The sequence below is a fragment of the Brassica napus genome, chromosome A7 (genome assembly GCF_020379485.1).
Source record: "Brassica napus cultivar Da-Ae chromosome A7, Da-Ae, whole genome shotgun sequence".
Lineage (NCBI taxonomy): Eukaryota > Viridiplantae > Streptophyta > Magnoliopsida > Brassicales > Brassicaceae > Brassica > Brassica napus.
This window is the reverse complement of record NC_063440.1, coordinates 9111639-9128141: the sequence shown is the minus strand read 5'-3', so window position 1 is coordinate 9128141 and position 16503 is coordinate 9111639. Positions and strand designations below refer to the sequence as shown.

The following is a 16503-nucleotide window of genomic DNA, read 5'->3' as shown; positions in this document are numbered from 1 at the left end:
ACTCCATAAATGGAGTAACCCTAGCCATTACTCCATTTTCAACTCCAAAATGGAGTGGGGTTGGAGAAGATTTTACTCCATAATGATGTTTGGAGTTGAAAATGGAGTAGGGTTGGAGATGCCCTAAAACGTTAATACTGCAAAAAGCTGATAAAGTTTAAACTTAAAACCAATATGCATTCGTATTAATTAGTATCTAATGAAACTATGACTATATGGTATTGTACCATGCAAGTGTACATGCCCTTGGTGTTTTTAATTTGTTTCAATGTAATATCTCAAACAATTTCAGTATTTAGGTGGAAGTTCCGATCAACTTCCTAAATCTTATTAGGCATTTCCTGGAAACCAACGCATCTCTCGCGTTTGCCAGTAAAAACGACCGTAAGGTAACTCAGAGAACCTTAATATAGGACTGAAGAAAACCACCAAAATAAGGGTAAATCTTCTGGTTATCCGTTGACTTACAACTTCTACATCCAATAATCATCCGCCATGTGTCTAATAGGCATGTGTAGAAAAAAGAAATAGACAAGAAATAGAGAAAGAGCCTTTGGACACATTTTGAAGTTTCACTTTTTTTTTCCTTGCGTTACCTTCCTCTTCAGCTAGCTGACACATAACAAAACACGAAACAAGAAAATAACAAAAGAATAAGAGAAAAGCCTTTTGATTTTATTTTTATTGAAACAATTTGGAAACACACATTTCGTTCTAAAGTTTGTAGCCAGGTATTTAATTTAAACTTATATAGTCCTTTGTTTTCGTTACGCAAGTAATGCTTTGTATTGTTTTTTTGTTCTTAGTGGTTTATATATTCCTCTTATATTTGCAGAAACTCATAGCTCTTGGAAATCTTTATGATTCGAATTCTTTGTTAATAGAGTTTTATCTCCTCTCATAACATGTAAGTTCATTTTATCGATTTCTTATGCTTTTTCTTTTATAGTAGGATTTACCCGGAATTTTTTTTGCACCGATCTCTGCATTATATATGTGTAACATCATGTTATTAACATGGATAGAAGCAGAATCTCAATTAAAAAAACGATTTATGAAAAAGTTTTTGATTGCTTCACGCGCAATTTAGGTATGCATATGCAAGTTGAAGGTAACCTCACCAATGAAGGGTTTCTTAAAAGGGTTGAGGTACATTGCTCGTATCTTCGGTGAGTTCATTTATTAATTTATTAATATATGTGTATGTAATTATGTATGGTTACAAATGGATCAGAATCTCAAAGATTATAAAAATGGTTGCATGCAGAAGATGAGAAGGAACCAGAGATACAGATTGGAAACCCGACCGATGTCAAACATGTTGCTCATATAGGATGGGAAGGGCCCTCTGCTACGACCCCAAGCTGGGTACATATTACCTCTTACACTATCTACATATAGACATTTTGGTCGTAGATGAGCTCATATTTTTTCATGGGGATTCTTCAGATGCATGAGTATAAGTCTCCAGAGGAGTCAAAAGGAAATTCCAACAAGAAAGAGAAGCAAAGGAACAAGGGGAGACGTAAATCATCTACAAACACAAACAACTCACCTTCAGAGTCTCCATCGAGAGTGGGAGGATCAACTAGGCCATCAAAACGCAGCACGGGTAAGCAGAGAGAGCAGAGCACGGGTGAAGGGTCAGAGTCAGGTACAGGCATAGACTTACCTCAACAGAATGATCAGTCCTTGGGACAGAAAAAATCGAGGCAGAAACGGTCGAAAGGTGGAGGAGGACGAGGCGGCGAACCTTCTCAGTCTGCTCAACCTGCAAAGTCAAAAGAAACAGATATATCCGTGCGGGCGGTTTTACCTTGTGTGGGTCTTGGAAGTTCTGCCGGAAGATGAGAGGTGAGAAAAGGAGAGTTTTTCTTGATCAAGTTTAGACTAGAGTGGTGCTTTTGTTTTTCTTCTCATCATCTACATACCTTTTTCTTTTCTGATCTCCATTTTGTTGGAGTTGCATTTGTATAACAAGACCAATGTTTTTTATCAAGTCATTTACGAGAAAAGAGAACCCTATGATGATTATGAATCAGGATGTGTAACTTATGCTTTTTGCTTAATGATTTTGGTTGGTCTATAGAATATTCCATCACCTTTCTATTGTGTTTGATTGAATTCTTGAAATGATTTAAATCTTGTTATACTAGTAATATATCATATTCGTTTGACTGATCGCATAGTCGGTTTTTGAGGAGTATAAAAACAAGTTGTAAAAATTGAAATTTTGTTCATTCAAACAATCAATAAATAAGATTCTAGTTTTTTTTTTCTGAGGTTAGTTAGCAGATTTACTCAACAAAAAATGTTATTCTATTAGTATAGACTTGAGTCTAACATCTAGTCCCTCCGTTTTTTATTGTTGTTTTAGGCTTTGACACACAAGTTAACAAAATATTTAATTTTGAATATTTTCAAAATAAAAATAGAATAACCAATACACCTAACCACATTTCAAATAATAGAAAAACAGATTATAATATAAAACTAATAAAATTTACAATAAAATTATAAAACACGACACTTATTTTGAAAAGAAATTTTTTACTCTGGAACGATAATTAAAATGACGCGGATGGAGTATTCTGATAACTGTACGGTATGTTAAATCTAACAATACTTTTGGACATGTTTTAACATATTTTCGCATGTTTTTTTTGTCATATAGTATTTTGCATTTACAGATTTTTTTTTTCGATTTTGTATCGTTTCCAGTAACAAAGAAAAACAAAAACGATACAAAAAATAAGGAATAAATATCTTATACATGACATTAGAAGATTGATCTAGAATAAAATGCACATGGCTTTAAACGATTGATTAGAACTTTCAAAATGACATTGCTCGGCCTCTCCGATGACATTTTTGGACGGTCGCAGTTCTTGTGTGACTGTTACGTCCCTAATAAATGTCCGGTTCGTCGATGCGGGTGCTTGGCCTCTGGTGTGGCTGTCTGATTATGTTGGTGGATGCTCAAAAAGTCTTATGTGAGCTGTTTTTGGTCGGACCTCATCTTTAAGAGCAGATTCATCGGGGAGGCCAAAATTATTGGGTTTTGATTCTCGTTTTAACATGCTCTTTCTTTTGCGGCAAATGGTAAGTGTGGAATAAGCTGATGCCTCTGATCAGCGGTTTTGCTTGTTGGGTCGGTTTCGGTTAGATAGATCGAGTTGTTGTTTAGGTTTTATTTTCTTTCGTCTACTTCTTGTCTCTATTGTATTTCTGTCGAAAATTTGAAAAGTTTGGTAATAATATCTTTACATTTTACCAAAAAAATGACATTGCTTGAAATGGCATTTGACTTAAACATTTATATTTTAGATTAAAATCATTATTATAAGATATTTTATGTAATGCGTCCGTCTAATGTTCACGTTTAGCTAGATGCAGGTCACCGTAGAGTCGTAGACTTACCCATGATGAAACACATTTTTGGTTCTAAAATGTTAGTTGTTGAAAAAAAGGTTCTAAAATGATAAACCAACCCATCCCATTCATCTCATCCCTTAGTGGATTTAGGCGGGTCAACCCAACCCTGTTCAACTGGCCCTCAGAATATGCATCCGTGAGTTTTGTGATTGATCTGCGAGCACTTAGAACATGATTAATAGAAATTCTAAATTTAAGAACCAGTTATTAATTTTTTAATTTAAAAGTTAAAAGACAGTTTCTTCTATTTTGTTAAGAATCCCATCTTAAAAACTCTATTAATCATGATCTTGCCTTTAACTATTCTTGATTAGTTCCCGGTTTATGTGAAACCCGCAACAAATGCGTACCTCCTACTTAACACCCTATGTAAAGCCGAAAGTCGTTATAATATATATGGGCCTTGAAGTTACTGGAGGCCCAAAGTCACCGTTTTACATTTTAAGGTTTTAGGGTTTCTGAAAAGTTTACTATAAATTCTGTTTCTTTAACCTTATCCTTCGTTGGCTAGCAGACGACGGCACACACGCTTCACCGGAGATATCAGAGGAGCGAAAATGGTAACGTTTTCTTCCCTTCCCTTTCGATTTGATTTTAATTAGGTTTCTGATAAGTTCGGATTAAGTCTTGTGAGGAAGACTTGAACATGGTAGATAGATTGTTTTTTTTTTTTTCAGACCTATAGTTTGAGTTTATCTCTCTGACAAAACTATTTCAAGATGCTTTTGTCGTGAAATAGTTATTGCTAGTTTCTTTCTTTGCTGTCTTGGTTTTTGAACGTTGAATTTTTTTCTAATTTTTGGTTCTATTTCAGTTGACTTTGATAGAAAGATCTTCATTTCTTAAACAGTTTTGTATTGACCTCATATGTCTTTTGATTTTGTATGTGTCGAAATGATTTCCTGTGCTCAGTTGGGCTGAAGATGTTTTTTTTTGTGTGTTTGTGTAATTGAAAGGTGAACATTCCCAAGACAAAAAAGACTTACTGCAAGAACAAGGAATGCAAGAAACATACCTTGCACAAGGTTACCCAATACAAGAAGGGTAAAGACAGTCTTGCTGCTCAAGGAAAGCGTCGTTATGACCGTAAGCAATCCGGTTATGGTGGTCAGACTAAGCCTGTCTTCCACAAGAAGGTACACACTTATCTCTTATTCTCACAGATTGTTAGTTAAATTAAATGGCTAAGTATTAGCTGTCCTTAACTCTAATGTAGGGAACTATTTAGCTTGTATTATTAGCTACTGAACTGATCTTTGGCTCTGTACCTTTCTCTAACTCTTTAGTTTAAGACGTAAGTGAGAGTCAAAACACCCAATAGAATCAATGTTTTGGGCTGAGACTCATTCCTGTATTATAATTGAACAGGCTAAGACCACGAAGAAGATTGTCTTGAGGCTTCAGTGCCAAACCTGCAAGCACTTCTCCCAGCACTCGATCAAGGTAAACCAACAGTACTTCATACATCAATTCCTATTTTACCAGATTTGAGACTTGGTTGTTGTTCTTACATGGTGTCGATCCTTTTTCTCTTTGATTCTTCAGAGGTGCAAGCATTTTGAAATCGGTGGAGACAAGAAGGGCAAGGGAACATCACTTTTCTAAGCTGGCCTCGTCTTGAGCTTTTTACAAGTTTTGTACTTCGTTGGATCTTGATTTCATCTGTTTTAGCTCTCGTATAAGATTGTTTCTCATCCTTGCTTGTTGACTCTAATATTTTGTATCATCAAGATATGGTTTTTCTTTTTGTCATTGCGCTCATCAGTCAATACAATCAAAGTAAAACTTACAGTCCAGTTTTTAATCGATGATTTCATTACCAAAGACGCGATACTCATTTCATCGGTACTAAACTAATGTGCTGGTTGTAGCAGAACATAAATTAATCAAAGACCCCCTTGAAGTTGAACAAAATTAGAGTCTAATTTTAGCTTATGTTAGTTCTATGCATTGAATCATATAGTTTTAGCTTATGTTAGTTCTATGCATTAAATCATATAGTTTTGGTTTCACTAAGCATAACTGACATTCACTTCATTATAAAATACATCTATAATCAACGTTCAAACGATGTGTACAAAACTCATAGGGGTCATAAGGCTGCTGCAACAAGCAGAAAGTACTTGATCTTTACATGTCAAACCTCCTTTTGACTTAAGCAATGACAAAGACCCTAAGTTCACCTCTATCCCCACGAGTTATGCGCATGTTCTCATCAACATAGGTGACTTCAAAATCTCCAGTTCCAGGGTTAGACGGTGGCCTGAAACTATCGGGAAGCCTCGGGATCTCAAACGGAGGAATCTGCGCTAAGTTTCCCGATGTCTTCACAGTTGTTTTCTCAAATGTGATCTTGATCTTGCAAGTACCTGTTCTCCCATCAAGAGTCTTAACACATCACTAATCTACTATATACAATGCAAGTAAACATAAAGCCAGAGAGGAAGGAAGACACAAACCTAAGAGTTCGAATTTGTGTGCCAGTGTTGCAGTGGCTTCCAGAGGAGGAAACGGCCAAGGAGCTCCTAACTCCACTTCGGCAATGTTATCGAAATCTTTGCTAAACACATCAATCCTCTGAAACACCTACAGTTTTCAATAGAGACTATATGTATTACAAAAAAAAACTCTCTTTCTACTCAAGGAAGGTGAGATTACCAAAAAGCTAGAGTCTTTGCTCATCAGAACTCAAGCTTCAACCAAAAGTACTAATGATAGATCAGGCAATCCACAAAAGCTCCTAAGTAATAAAAAAACATGGCTTTCTACTCGAGGCAGGTGACATAAACAAAAAGCTAGAGTCTTGGCTCATGATGATAGACTCAAAGAGCATAATACCTGGCCAAGAGTGACGGGAATCAAGCGACCAGTGGGGAGTCCAGGACGGCTACCACCCAAAGAGCGAGAAGAGAAGGCGCTGCTATACAGCAGCCTCCACTTCCCTTGAAGTTTGTCAAGATCATTGGTTAGATCCACAGGCCCACCAGCGGCTTCAAGTAGTTTAGCAGCGGCCTCAGCTCTTTGTAGATCATCTACACTCGCCACAAGTCCTCTGTTCAAACCTGAAACCACGCTCTGCCACACCACAAAAACCACACATCAGATTCTTCCAATCTAAAGATTACGTCTTCTTTGACTCACCAGTAATTTGAGTTTCAGCGATTCGATTCCCTCCTTATCTCCCGATGTCTCCGGTTCGCGAAAGGACACCTCGCCGACGGTTGAGTTCACGACGAGGCTTCTCCTCTCAGGTATTGTGAAGCTCAAACGAGACGATCTGGGGGTAGCGATGAGCACCGGCGAGGAGGAGATCGAGCGTCTGACGGAGCCGCATGACGGAGGAGAGCGGTTGTTGGAGAGACGCGCTGGTGAGGAGAGAGCAGAAGAAGCCGCCATGGGAGAAAAGTTTCTAGAGGAGGAAGAAGCATCTATACAAAAGAATCTCTCTTTGGCTTCTCGTTTATTATTATTAGTTTGTGATTTGCGAAGCGACACGAGTGGAGCGCGCAAGCTGTCACGTTTTCTATGTACGTGTGTGTGTATCTACAAAATGGTATCCGACTCGCATTCACATTACATTCTTGGAAACGTTCGCTTTTGTTTAGCACTCTCTCATTTACTTTCTTTTGGATTTATCTTATTATTTTCTGTGTACTGTTTTCTCTCTTACAAAAAAAAATAACGCAAAAAAAGATAACGAATCGCGTTCTTACATTCCGGCGGTGACACGTCTTCGATGTCATTCGGAATAATCTTCGGCGTTTTCCTTATTATCTTATGTCTCCGGCGGCTGTTAGCAAACATCTGGGCTTCTTTTCTGGCATCGGTGACGACATATCGGATTCAGACTTTGACGAGTCTTTTCATTCCTATAAAGAGTCGGTTAACTTTGACTCTGACGTCATCACCTCCCTCTTCAGTGAAGACGGCTGACTTTTGATTATGTTGTTAGTGTTTATGATCTGAGAAAGAAGATGAAGTTGTAACAAATTTTTCTCATTTTTGTTAATCGTAAAAGTAAAAGTGTATACATCAAGCTTGTATAGTGAGCTTGTCACTGGTTTACAAGAAATAATAAATCTGAGACTAAACTACATTAAACTGATATTGTTTACACTAATATTCTCTCTCGAGATGGCAAATATATAGACTTTAAAGCCATCTTGCCCACCAATGAGTAGAACTGAGGAGAGAAGAAAGCTTTAGTGAAAATGTTAGCCACTTGATTGTTGATGCGAACATGAAGAAGCTTGATGATGCTTCGGATAACACGTTCTCTAACTTGATGACAGTTGAGTTCAATATGCTTCGTGCGCTCGTGAAAAACCGGATTGCTAGCAATGTGTATAGCAGCCGTTGAATCACAATAGAACGCCAACGAACCATGTTGAGGGATTGAAGTTCTGCCAACAATTTACGCAACCAAATGACTTCGCGTGAACCATACTCCATCGCTCCGTACTCTGCAGAAGAATGAGATACAATCTGCTGTTTCTTAGCCTTCCAAAATATCAAGGCGTTACCAAGAAACATGTAGTATCCAGAGGTGAGGCGACGAGAGTCTAAGCAAGAAGCCCAATCTACATCTGAAAAAGCCTTGAGAATCAAGTCAGACTCAACAGAGTAAAAGAGACAAGTCCAATAGTGCCTTTCATGTAATGAAGAACTTTTAGAGCCACTTGATGATGAGACTTCTTTGGAGCCGATGTGAATTGACAAAGTTTGTTCACAGCAAAAGTGATGCCCGGTCTTGTGATTGTCAAATACATCAAGCGTCCAACCAACCTTCTATAAGCAGCAGGGTTTTCAAGGAAAAGTATTTTGGAATCCATAGAGAGTGTAGCATTCAGATCCATTGGAACAAGAGAAGGTTTAGATGCCAAGAGCCATGTGTCTTCCAATAATCCCAATGTGTATTTGCGTTGACAAACAAAGATGCCTCTGTCAGAGCGTGCGACTTCAAGATCAAGAAAATACTTCAAAGCACCAAGGTCACGAAGCTTAAATGCAGCACTCAAATCAAATTTCAACTAATCAACATCTTTATCATCATTGCTCGCAATAATTATGTCGTCAACATAAACCAAAACAACTGTATACACGCCTTGAAGATTACAAATAAACAAGGTATGATCAGCATTAGACTGCATGAATTCACGATCAAGGAGTGTGCCACTAAATTTTAGAAACCACTGTCTTGAAGCTTGCCTTAACCCATAGAAGGACTTTTGTAATCTGCATACTGCATTAGGTGGCAAATGTTCCCCCTTCTTTGGTGTATAACCTGGAGGTAATGTCATGTAGATCTCTTCATCTAAATCTCAATTTAAGAAGGCGTTAAAAATATCCAATTGTGTAAGACTCCACTTCTTTGCAGCAGATACAGAAAGGAGAGTCTTAACAATGGTCATTTTCGCAATTGGTGAAAAGGTTTCAGCAAAATCAATACTCTCTTCTTGCGTGTAGTCTTTAGCCACTAGACGAGCCTTGTACCTCTCTTTGTTCCATCAGGATTGATCTTGATTTTGTAGACCCATTTGCATCTAATGGCATGCTTTCCTGGGGGTAGAGAACAAACCGTCCAAGTGTATGTGCTTTTCAATGCTATAAGTTCCTCATTCATAGCTTTCAACCACTCTTCAAAGCGTTTGGCTTGAGTAAAACTTGTAGGTTCCAAATTTAAAGCAATATCACATATATATGTTTTGTATTTTTCAGATAAACTGTATTAGGATAGTACAAGAGTTGATACATAATCTCAATATCACTTTTAGCTATATTGCAATAGTAGTCCTGAAGATGTGGTGGAAGCTTAGAGATCCTCTTGCCTTCAGCAACATGTTTGCCTTCAACTTTATCAGTACTAGAAGAGTCTGCTTCAGCAACACGTTTTCCCTCAACTTTATCAGAATTAGAAGATCCCTCTGATACTAACTGTTCAACATTCTCTATTAGTGAATCATGAATAACTTCCGGGGATAGAGAAGAAGCATAAGTATGTTTTGTGATATTCTTTGTTTCTGGAACAAACGAGAAAATATCGTCATGTGTGTCAGTTGTGGTCTTTGCAAACGGAAAGATATCTTCATGAAATGTGGCATTCCGAGAGATATGGACCTTATTAGATTCCAAATCCAAGAGCTTGTAACCTTTGTAGCCTGAAGGATACCCGAAAACACACACGGTTTGGAACAAGGCTGAAATTTGTGTCTATTCTTTGGTGAGGTTGAACAATAAGCGAGACAACCAAACACCTTGAGGCCATCATAATCAACTTTCTTCTTCGTTAGTACTTCATATGGAGACTTATCTTGAAGATGAAGAGTAGGAAGTCTGTTGATGATGAATACTGCAGTGATAATACAGTCATTCCAAAGCTCAAGTGGAGTGTGAGACTGGAACATCAAGCACCCACAACCTTTAATATGTGTTGATGTTTCCTCTCCACCACTGAGTTTTGTTCTAGAGTTTCTGGACATGAATGATAGGCCACAATGCCTTTCTTCTTATAGATATCAACAAACTTCAACTCATGAGTGTTATCTGATTGTACTGCCTTGATAAAAGTCTTGTATTGTGTTTCAATCATTTGAATGAACTCGGGAAACACTGACAAAACCTCATCCTTAGTGCAAAGAAGTTATACCCAAGTCACACGTGTGTGATCATCAACAATGGTCAGAAAGTATCTGAATCCCTCCGCTGTAGACACAAAAAACGGTCCCCATATGTCTATGTGAACGAGATCAAAGGCATTGTCGTATGTATGATTCTTAGATTGATACAAGAGACGTTTTTGTTTTGCAAGTGGACATATGGCGCAGTGAAAATTTTTTTTATTCCTTTTTTTGTAGCCAAGATCATCTATAACAGAGTTTGTTTTTGAAACAAATGGATGACCTAAACGATTGTGCAACAAGTTGGCATCAATCATAACGTTTGAATAAGAAGAAAACAGTTGTCGAAGTATCTCTGATCCTGCTATATCCACTGCATCCAGCACATATAAGTTGGGGATCTGATCACCTCTCCCAATCATCAATCCCCTGATATGATCTTGTATCATACAAGCATCCGAATCAAACAGAACTCTATAACCCAAATATTTAGTGAGCTGGCTTACGCTCATGAGATTCGAGATGATGCCTGTCAAAGTTTATGTTAGTAACTTGTTAATACTGTCATGCAATAACATTATTTTTTGACAGATCGATCAAGAGAAGCAAAGAAAAATTAAAGGTAAATCACCTAAAATACATTAGGGGGGGTATTCAATTGAGAGTTTTAGGTGATTTATGTCAAAAGGACAAATCCACTGTTATTGAAACATGAATTTAAAAAACTTATTTAAAATCTAGTGTTATTGAACTTGACATTTTATAAAGTACTCTTCCACTGTTTTTTAAAATATTTTAAGTCGTGGAGTTTTAAAGTTTTTAAGTGATTTTAGAGTGTTTGGGTGGAGTTTCTTAGTTAAAAAAATTAAAACTCAAATCTCATGGTTTTAGGTGATATTCTAAAATGGTTTAACAAAAATCATTTTATTCTCTGCAATTCTTTAAAATCATCTAAAACCTCGTTAAAAATCAAATCACCTCAAATTTTAAATTGAATTCACCCCCTAAAATATGTTTTTTTTTAAAGGAGCACATACAAATAAAATGACTAAAATATGTTTCATTAAAAAAGTAAAATACTATTCTAATAAAAAATGTTTTTATTATTTTTCGATATAAAAATATAAATAACTATTTAAATAAATAAAAATATTTTTTTTTATTTATGAATAATATAAATGTTTTGAAATTCAAACTTTTTTATTGTTAAGTTTTCGATTTTTTTTTTTATCTTTCAAAATATTATTTTGAAATCGAAAATTTTTCTATAATTTTTTTACTATTAAAGTTTCTTAAAAAAATCTTAAACCACACCCCCAAAATCTCCAACCCTCAAATCTAAGGGGAAATTTTATGTTTACCACTTTCATGGTACCACTTTTCATCTTTACCTTCTTCAAAAAGACTTTTATACCTTTGTTATCTATATATATATTTAATAAATAATTATTTAAATAAATAAATAAAATATTTTTTTATGTTTTCGAATTATACTTTTTCAAATTTGAACTTTTTTATAATTTTTTTTGAAATTGTTTTTTATTTTCTTTTTCAAAATTTCTTTTTGAAAATCAAAAATTATGTTTGAAATTATTTTTTAAATATTTTTAAGTATTTATTTATATATTTATTAGAATCTCAAATTTCACATTCCAAAAACTCTATCTCACCCCTCAACTCTAAACTCTAAGTCTAGATTTGTTAACCCTAGGGGTATAAATGTCTTTTACCGTTCATTAAAAGTGATGGTAAAAATGATTAGTATAAACATGAAAAGTGGTACTATGAATGTAGTATTTGTGACAATTTCCCTAATATGAATGTGGTCTTCTCAGCAATTTCCAAATAAAAACATTTATATCAATAATATTAACTAATCTAAATGTTGTGCTTAGATTTAGAGAAATTACCACAAATACCGCATTCATAGTAACACTTTTTATGTTTACACTAATCACTTTTACCATCACTTTTAATGAACGGTAAAAGACATTTACACACATAGGGTTAACTAATCTAGACTTAGAGTTTAGAGTTGAGGGGTGTGATAGAATTTTTGAAATGTGAAATTTGAGATTCTAATAAATATATAAATAAATACTTAAAAATATATAAAAAATAATTTCAAACATAATTTTAGATTTTCAAAAAGAAATTTTGAAAAAGAAAATAAAAAACAATTTCGAAAAACTACAAAAAAAAAATTATAAAAAAATTCGAATTTGAAAAAGTATAATTCGAAAACATAAAAATATTCTTTATTTTTTATTTATTTATTTAAATAATTATTTATTATATATATATATATATATATATATATATAGATAACAAATGTATAAGAGTCTTTTTGAAGAAGATATTTTTGAAAATGTCCTTTTATTGGTGGTAAAGATGAAAAGTGGTACAATGAAAGTGGTAAACATAAAATTTCCCGTTCATATTACCACTTTTCATGTTGACACTATCACTTTTACCTTTACTTTTATTGAAGAGTACAAGACATTTATAATCTTAGGTTAATTAATCTAGATTTAGGGTTTAGAGTTGAGGGATACGCTAGGTTTTTAGAAAGTGAAATTTAAGATTCTAATAAATATTCGCAGAGTCTATATGAGTATGTTTGTTGATGACAAAAAAAATATAAATAAATAATTAAAAAAATCTAAAAATAATTTTCAATTTTTCAAAAAAAAAATTCAAAAAAAAATTATGAAAAAGCTCAAATTTGAAAAAACATAATTTTTATTATTATTGATTTTATTTATTTAAATAATTATTTATTCTATATATAGAGAACAAGTGTATAAGCATTTTTGCTATTTAATGAAAAATATATTTTTGAAAATGTCTATTTAGTGGTGGTAAACATGAATAATTTTACCAAAAAAGTGGTAAACATGAAAATTCCCCTTGTTTATTTACTTTTTAATGAAATATTTTGGTCATTTTGACCCTTATGTGCTATATTTATGATATAAATTTTTTTTTTCGTTTTATCATATGAAATTTCTCAAAAATTGATCTGGTCTCGCAATCACTAAATAAAATCTTTTAATATTTGTTTTGACAAACAATGGTTCTAAATTGAATTTATGAAATTAAAATAAATACATCTTGGACACATTTTTTTGATTGGTTCTAAATTGAAATTACGGAATTAATATGCGTAACTGTTGGAATCTACATTATTATTTAATTTTTTTTGCTAATTTATCATTTTCTCCATAATTTTAAGATGAATCATTTAGTTTAATCAATACTGGAGAATGATCCGCGCGCCCGCGTGAAATTGATTTTTATTTTTTATAAATTATTTAATGATATTTTTATACATATAGATTTATGTCATTTATATATTTTTAGGTTCCAACGAATCTACTCGGACCCAAAGAAAAATCCGATTCGAATCCCGTCCGGAAATTTACAATATCAAAACGGAGTTTATTTTTAAAATCCAAAAAACTTGATACCCAAAAAACTGATATGTATCCGAACGTATACCTGAATGACCATGTCTAACTAATTATGTAAACAAAAAAAATTCTTTGTTGACCGATATGAATTCTTATCACTGATAAAATAATTTCATTGAAACATGTGAAAATTTTAATCGTTAACATGTAAAATAAATGAACGACGATTTTTTTATGGTAAATATAGTTAATAAAGTAGTTTGAAAGAGTGAAAAATGTAAAAGATATAATAAAACATTTAAAATAGATAAGTTATGTTTTGTGTTTGTGTAATAAATGATGTCGAATTAGTTGGAAAAAATAATAAATGAAGTGGTTAAAATTAGTTTAAGAAGGGAATGAAGATGATTTATAAAATCAATTAAAATTAGGTAAGTAATATTTTGTGTTACCGTTTTAATAGAATAGATTATTATCTATAATATTAATAGTGCTATCTATAATGTTATTTAATATATATTTGATATCTTGCATATTTACATTGTTTTATTCATTCATCCATGAGCATTTTCATCATATAGATTAGGATTTAGCCATGTCTAGGTTGCATTTTGCATTCATTGTCCTTATTAGGTGTTGGAGTGTGCCATGGAGTGATTTGAGATGTTTGGGAGTATTGTGATCCAAAAGGAGGTGAAAGATGAGCATGGATGGAGCCTTTAGAGAAATCTCCTGTTGCTAAGATTTTGTGGAGACATAGAAAATTGAGTTAGCTTTCTAATGGAAGTGGTTTCAAGTCATTTGGAGATGTAATGAAGGAGTTATGATCAATTTACTAGAGGCATATCCATCCTGGTCGAGCATCGCAGAGTGACCTCTCAGAGCGACCTACCGAGGTCACTCCCAGCCAGAGCGACCAGCCAGAGCGACCAGCTCAGGTCACTCGCGTTTTGACGCGGCAAGACACGAAGAAACACGTCGGGAGTGACCTCCTGGAGCGACTATGCTAGGTCACTCCGCGTGTTTTGCTTGGACGATTTTTATGTTATTTCAGGGGCCTTTTGGTCATTTGTTTTGATGTTTTTACACTTTCTAAACCTAAGTTAAGTACTTTTGTAAGCCATTGGAGGCAAGATAATCTCTTTTCTAGAGAAGAACTAGTAAAAAATCTCTTTTGATTCAGATTTCATTGCTTTCATCTTGTGTTCTTGTTGATTTCTTATCTATTTCTCTACATGGTTAATCTGAAATCTAATATGGGTTTAAGAGGAATCATGGAGATTAGTGAGTAATCACCTTTTGAATTCATGGGTTAGGGAGATCAAGGGTGATTAGGTTAGTTCTAGGATGTTTTAGTGTAAATCATTCTTGTTCCTTGCTAGTAGAGTATTCATAATGCATCTTCTGAGTTGGCCACTCAAAAGTTGATCAATAGGCATTTTCCACCCAAAAGGTGTTTGATGAAATGCCTGAGACAACTCTCCTAGACTTTTAGTATACTTTGCCAAAGACATTTGTTGTTAAAGGTGCTAAGATAGCTAATAGACTTGTTAGTAATGATTGCTTTCATATTATTCAACCAAAGACATTTGATGTTTGAGATATGTTAGCAAATGAGCATTCATCTAGACATAGAGCTTGCTTAGAATTGTGTCTAGGCTTAAGGTTGATAGTTTGATTGATCATTTGTCATCCTTAGTTCGATACTTGATCACCCAAGGTCTAATCCCTATGCCCATGAGTTCTCTTTTCCCTTAGTCAAGAAAGTATAATTCTGTTATTGCTTTCTAGTATTAGTAGTAGTTTAAAACCCATCTAAATCATTGGTTGCACTTAGATTAAGTGAGTACTTGCATTCTCAGTGCTTTGATATCCCTCAGAACTGGTTTGACAATCATTTATACTACAACATTTGTCTTAGGAGCCTTGAAAACTCCTAACATCAAATTGGCGCCGTTGCCAAATTCTGAGTAGATTTCAACATTGAGATTTAGTCACTTGCTTGAGACTAAGTCATTTTTATTTTTTTTTGTTACTGATTCTTTTTCACCTCCCTTTAATCTACAGGTGCATGAACTTGAGGAGCAGGGGTCCATCAAACCTAGTTCCAAGAGCTGCAGACATCCGAGCTTTAGAGAGAGAGTGTGCTAGAAAGAGAAGAGAAGAAGAGCAACAGGCTCACTTGCAGAGATTGGACACTGATATGGAAGACATACCTCAAAATGATGCGGGTGTCAATGGAGCTAACAACGTTCCACAAAACCAACAGCGAGCAGCTCGACCCATTGGCACTTACGACCGCCCCAACATTCATGGTCATAGATTGGGAATCCGAGCACCAGCTGTGGCAGCCAACAACTTTGAGATCAAATCAGGACTCCTCAACGTGATCGAGAACAACAAATATCATGGCTTGGCTCTAGAGGATCCATTTGATCACTTGGACAAGTTCGACAGCTACTGTGGGTTGTCAAAAACCAATGGTGTGTCCGAAGATGCCTTAAAGCTCAAGTTATTCCCTTTTTCTTTGGGGGATAAGGCACGTCAGTGGGAGAAGTCTCTACCCAGTGACTCCATCACCACTTGGGATGACTGCAAGAAAGCATTCTTGGAGAAGTTCTTCTCTACTTCAAGAACTGCTAAGCTGAGAAATGAGATCTCCAGCTTTCAACAGAAGAACTTGGAAGGCTTCAGTGAAGCCTGAGAGAGATTCAAGGGCTACCAAGCTCAATGCCCACACCATGGTTTCTCTAAGGAGAGCTTGCTGAGCACATTCTACCGTGGTGCCCTTCCTAAGTACAGAGCCAGACTGGATACAGCTAGCAATGGGTTCTTCTTGGGGAGGACTGAGGAGGATGCTGAGGAGCTGGTTGACAACATGGTAAAGAGTGACGCAGTCTACAGTGGAGACCACGACAGAGGCAGCAGAACAGATGACAAGCAGACAAGGAAGGAGTTAAAGGCTCTACAGGATAAGATAGACATCCTCATCGCTGATAAAGCCACCCAAGAGCAGCTGCACTTTGTTGGTAACCCAA

The 16503-nt window shown here is 35.1% G+C and overlaps 4 protein-coding genes and 1 non-coding gene across 5 annotated transcripts; 2 read left to right on the top strand and 3 right to left on the bottom strand.

Moving 5' to 3' along the window:
• Window positions 1-99: 99 nt before the first annotated feature.
• LOC106356245 (CRIB domain-containing protein RIC5) lies at window positions 100-3619 on the top strand. Its single transcript, XM_013796035.3, has 5 exons — window positions 100-731; window positions 836-907; window positions 1091-1169; window positions 1268-1368; window positions 1450-3619. The coding sequence occupies exons 3-5, from the start codon at window positions 1124-1126 to the stop codon at window positions 1849-1851; spliced, it is 549 nt and encodes a 182-aa protein (XP_013651489.1). The 5' UTR covers window positions 100-731; window positions 836-907; window positions 1091-1123; the 3' UTR covers window positions 1852-3619.
• A 235-nt stretch (window positions 3620-3854) lies between these two features.
• LOC106357887 (60S ribosomal protein L36a) lies at window positions 3855-5187 on the top strand. Its single transcript, XM_013797602.3, has 4 exons — window positions 3855-3995; window positions 4392-4571; window positions 4804-4878; window positions 4981-5187. The coding sequence occupies exons 1-4, from the start codon at window positions 3993-3995 to the stop codon at window positions 5038-5040; spliced, it is 318 nt and encodes a 105-aa protein (XP_013653056.1). The 5' UTR covers window positions 3855-3992; the 3' UTR covers window positions 5041-5187.
• Window positions 5188-5448: 261 nt separating this feature from the next.
• Window positions 5449-7002, bottom strand: LOC106357886 (plastid-lipid-associated protein 6, chloroplastic). The gene is made up of 4 exons (XM_013797601.3): window positions 6577-7002; window positions 6274-6510; window positions 5895-6021; window positions 5449-5804 (listed from the first exon to the last, which is right to left on the bottom strand). Exons 1-4 carry the CDS (start codon window positions 6829-6831, stop codon window positions 5590-5592), a joined length of 834 nt encoding a protein of 277 aa, XP_013653055.1. The 5' UTR covers window positions 6832-7002; the 3' UTR covers window positions 5449-5589.
• Window positions 7003-7587: 585 nt separating this feature from the next.
• LOC106355099 lies at window positions 7588-9914 on the bottom strand. Its single transcript, XM_013795109.1, has 6 exons — window positions 9683-9914; window positions 9176-9593; window positions 8929-9098; window positions 8679-8749; window positions 8103-8435; window positions 7588-8031 (listed from the first exon to the last, which is right to left on the bottom strand). The coding sequence occupies exons 1-6, from the start codon at window positions 9912-9914 to the stop codon at window positions 7588-7590; spliced, it is 1668 nt and encodes a 555-aa protein (XP_013650563.1).
• Window positions 9915-16106: 6192 nt separating this feature from the next.
• LOC125576854 lies at window positions 16107-16213 on the bottom strand. The gene has a single exon (XR_007315277.1). It is a non-coding gene; the product is annotated as a small nucleolar RNA R71 (small nucleolar RNA).
• Between the last annotated feature and the right edge of the window lie 290 nt (window positions 16214-16503).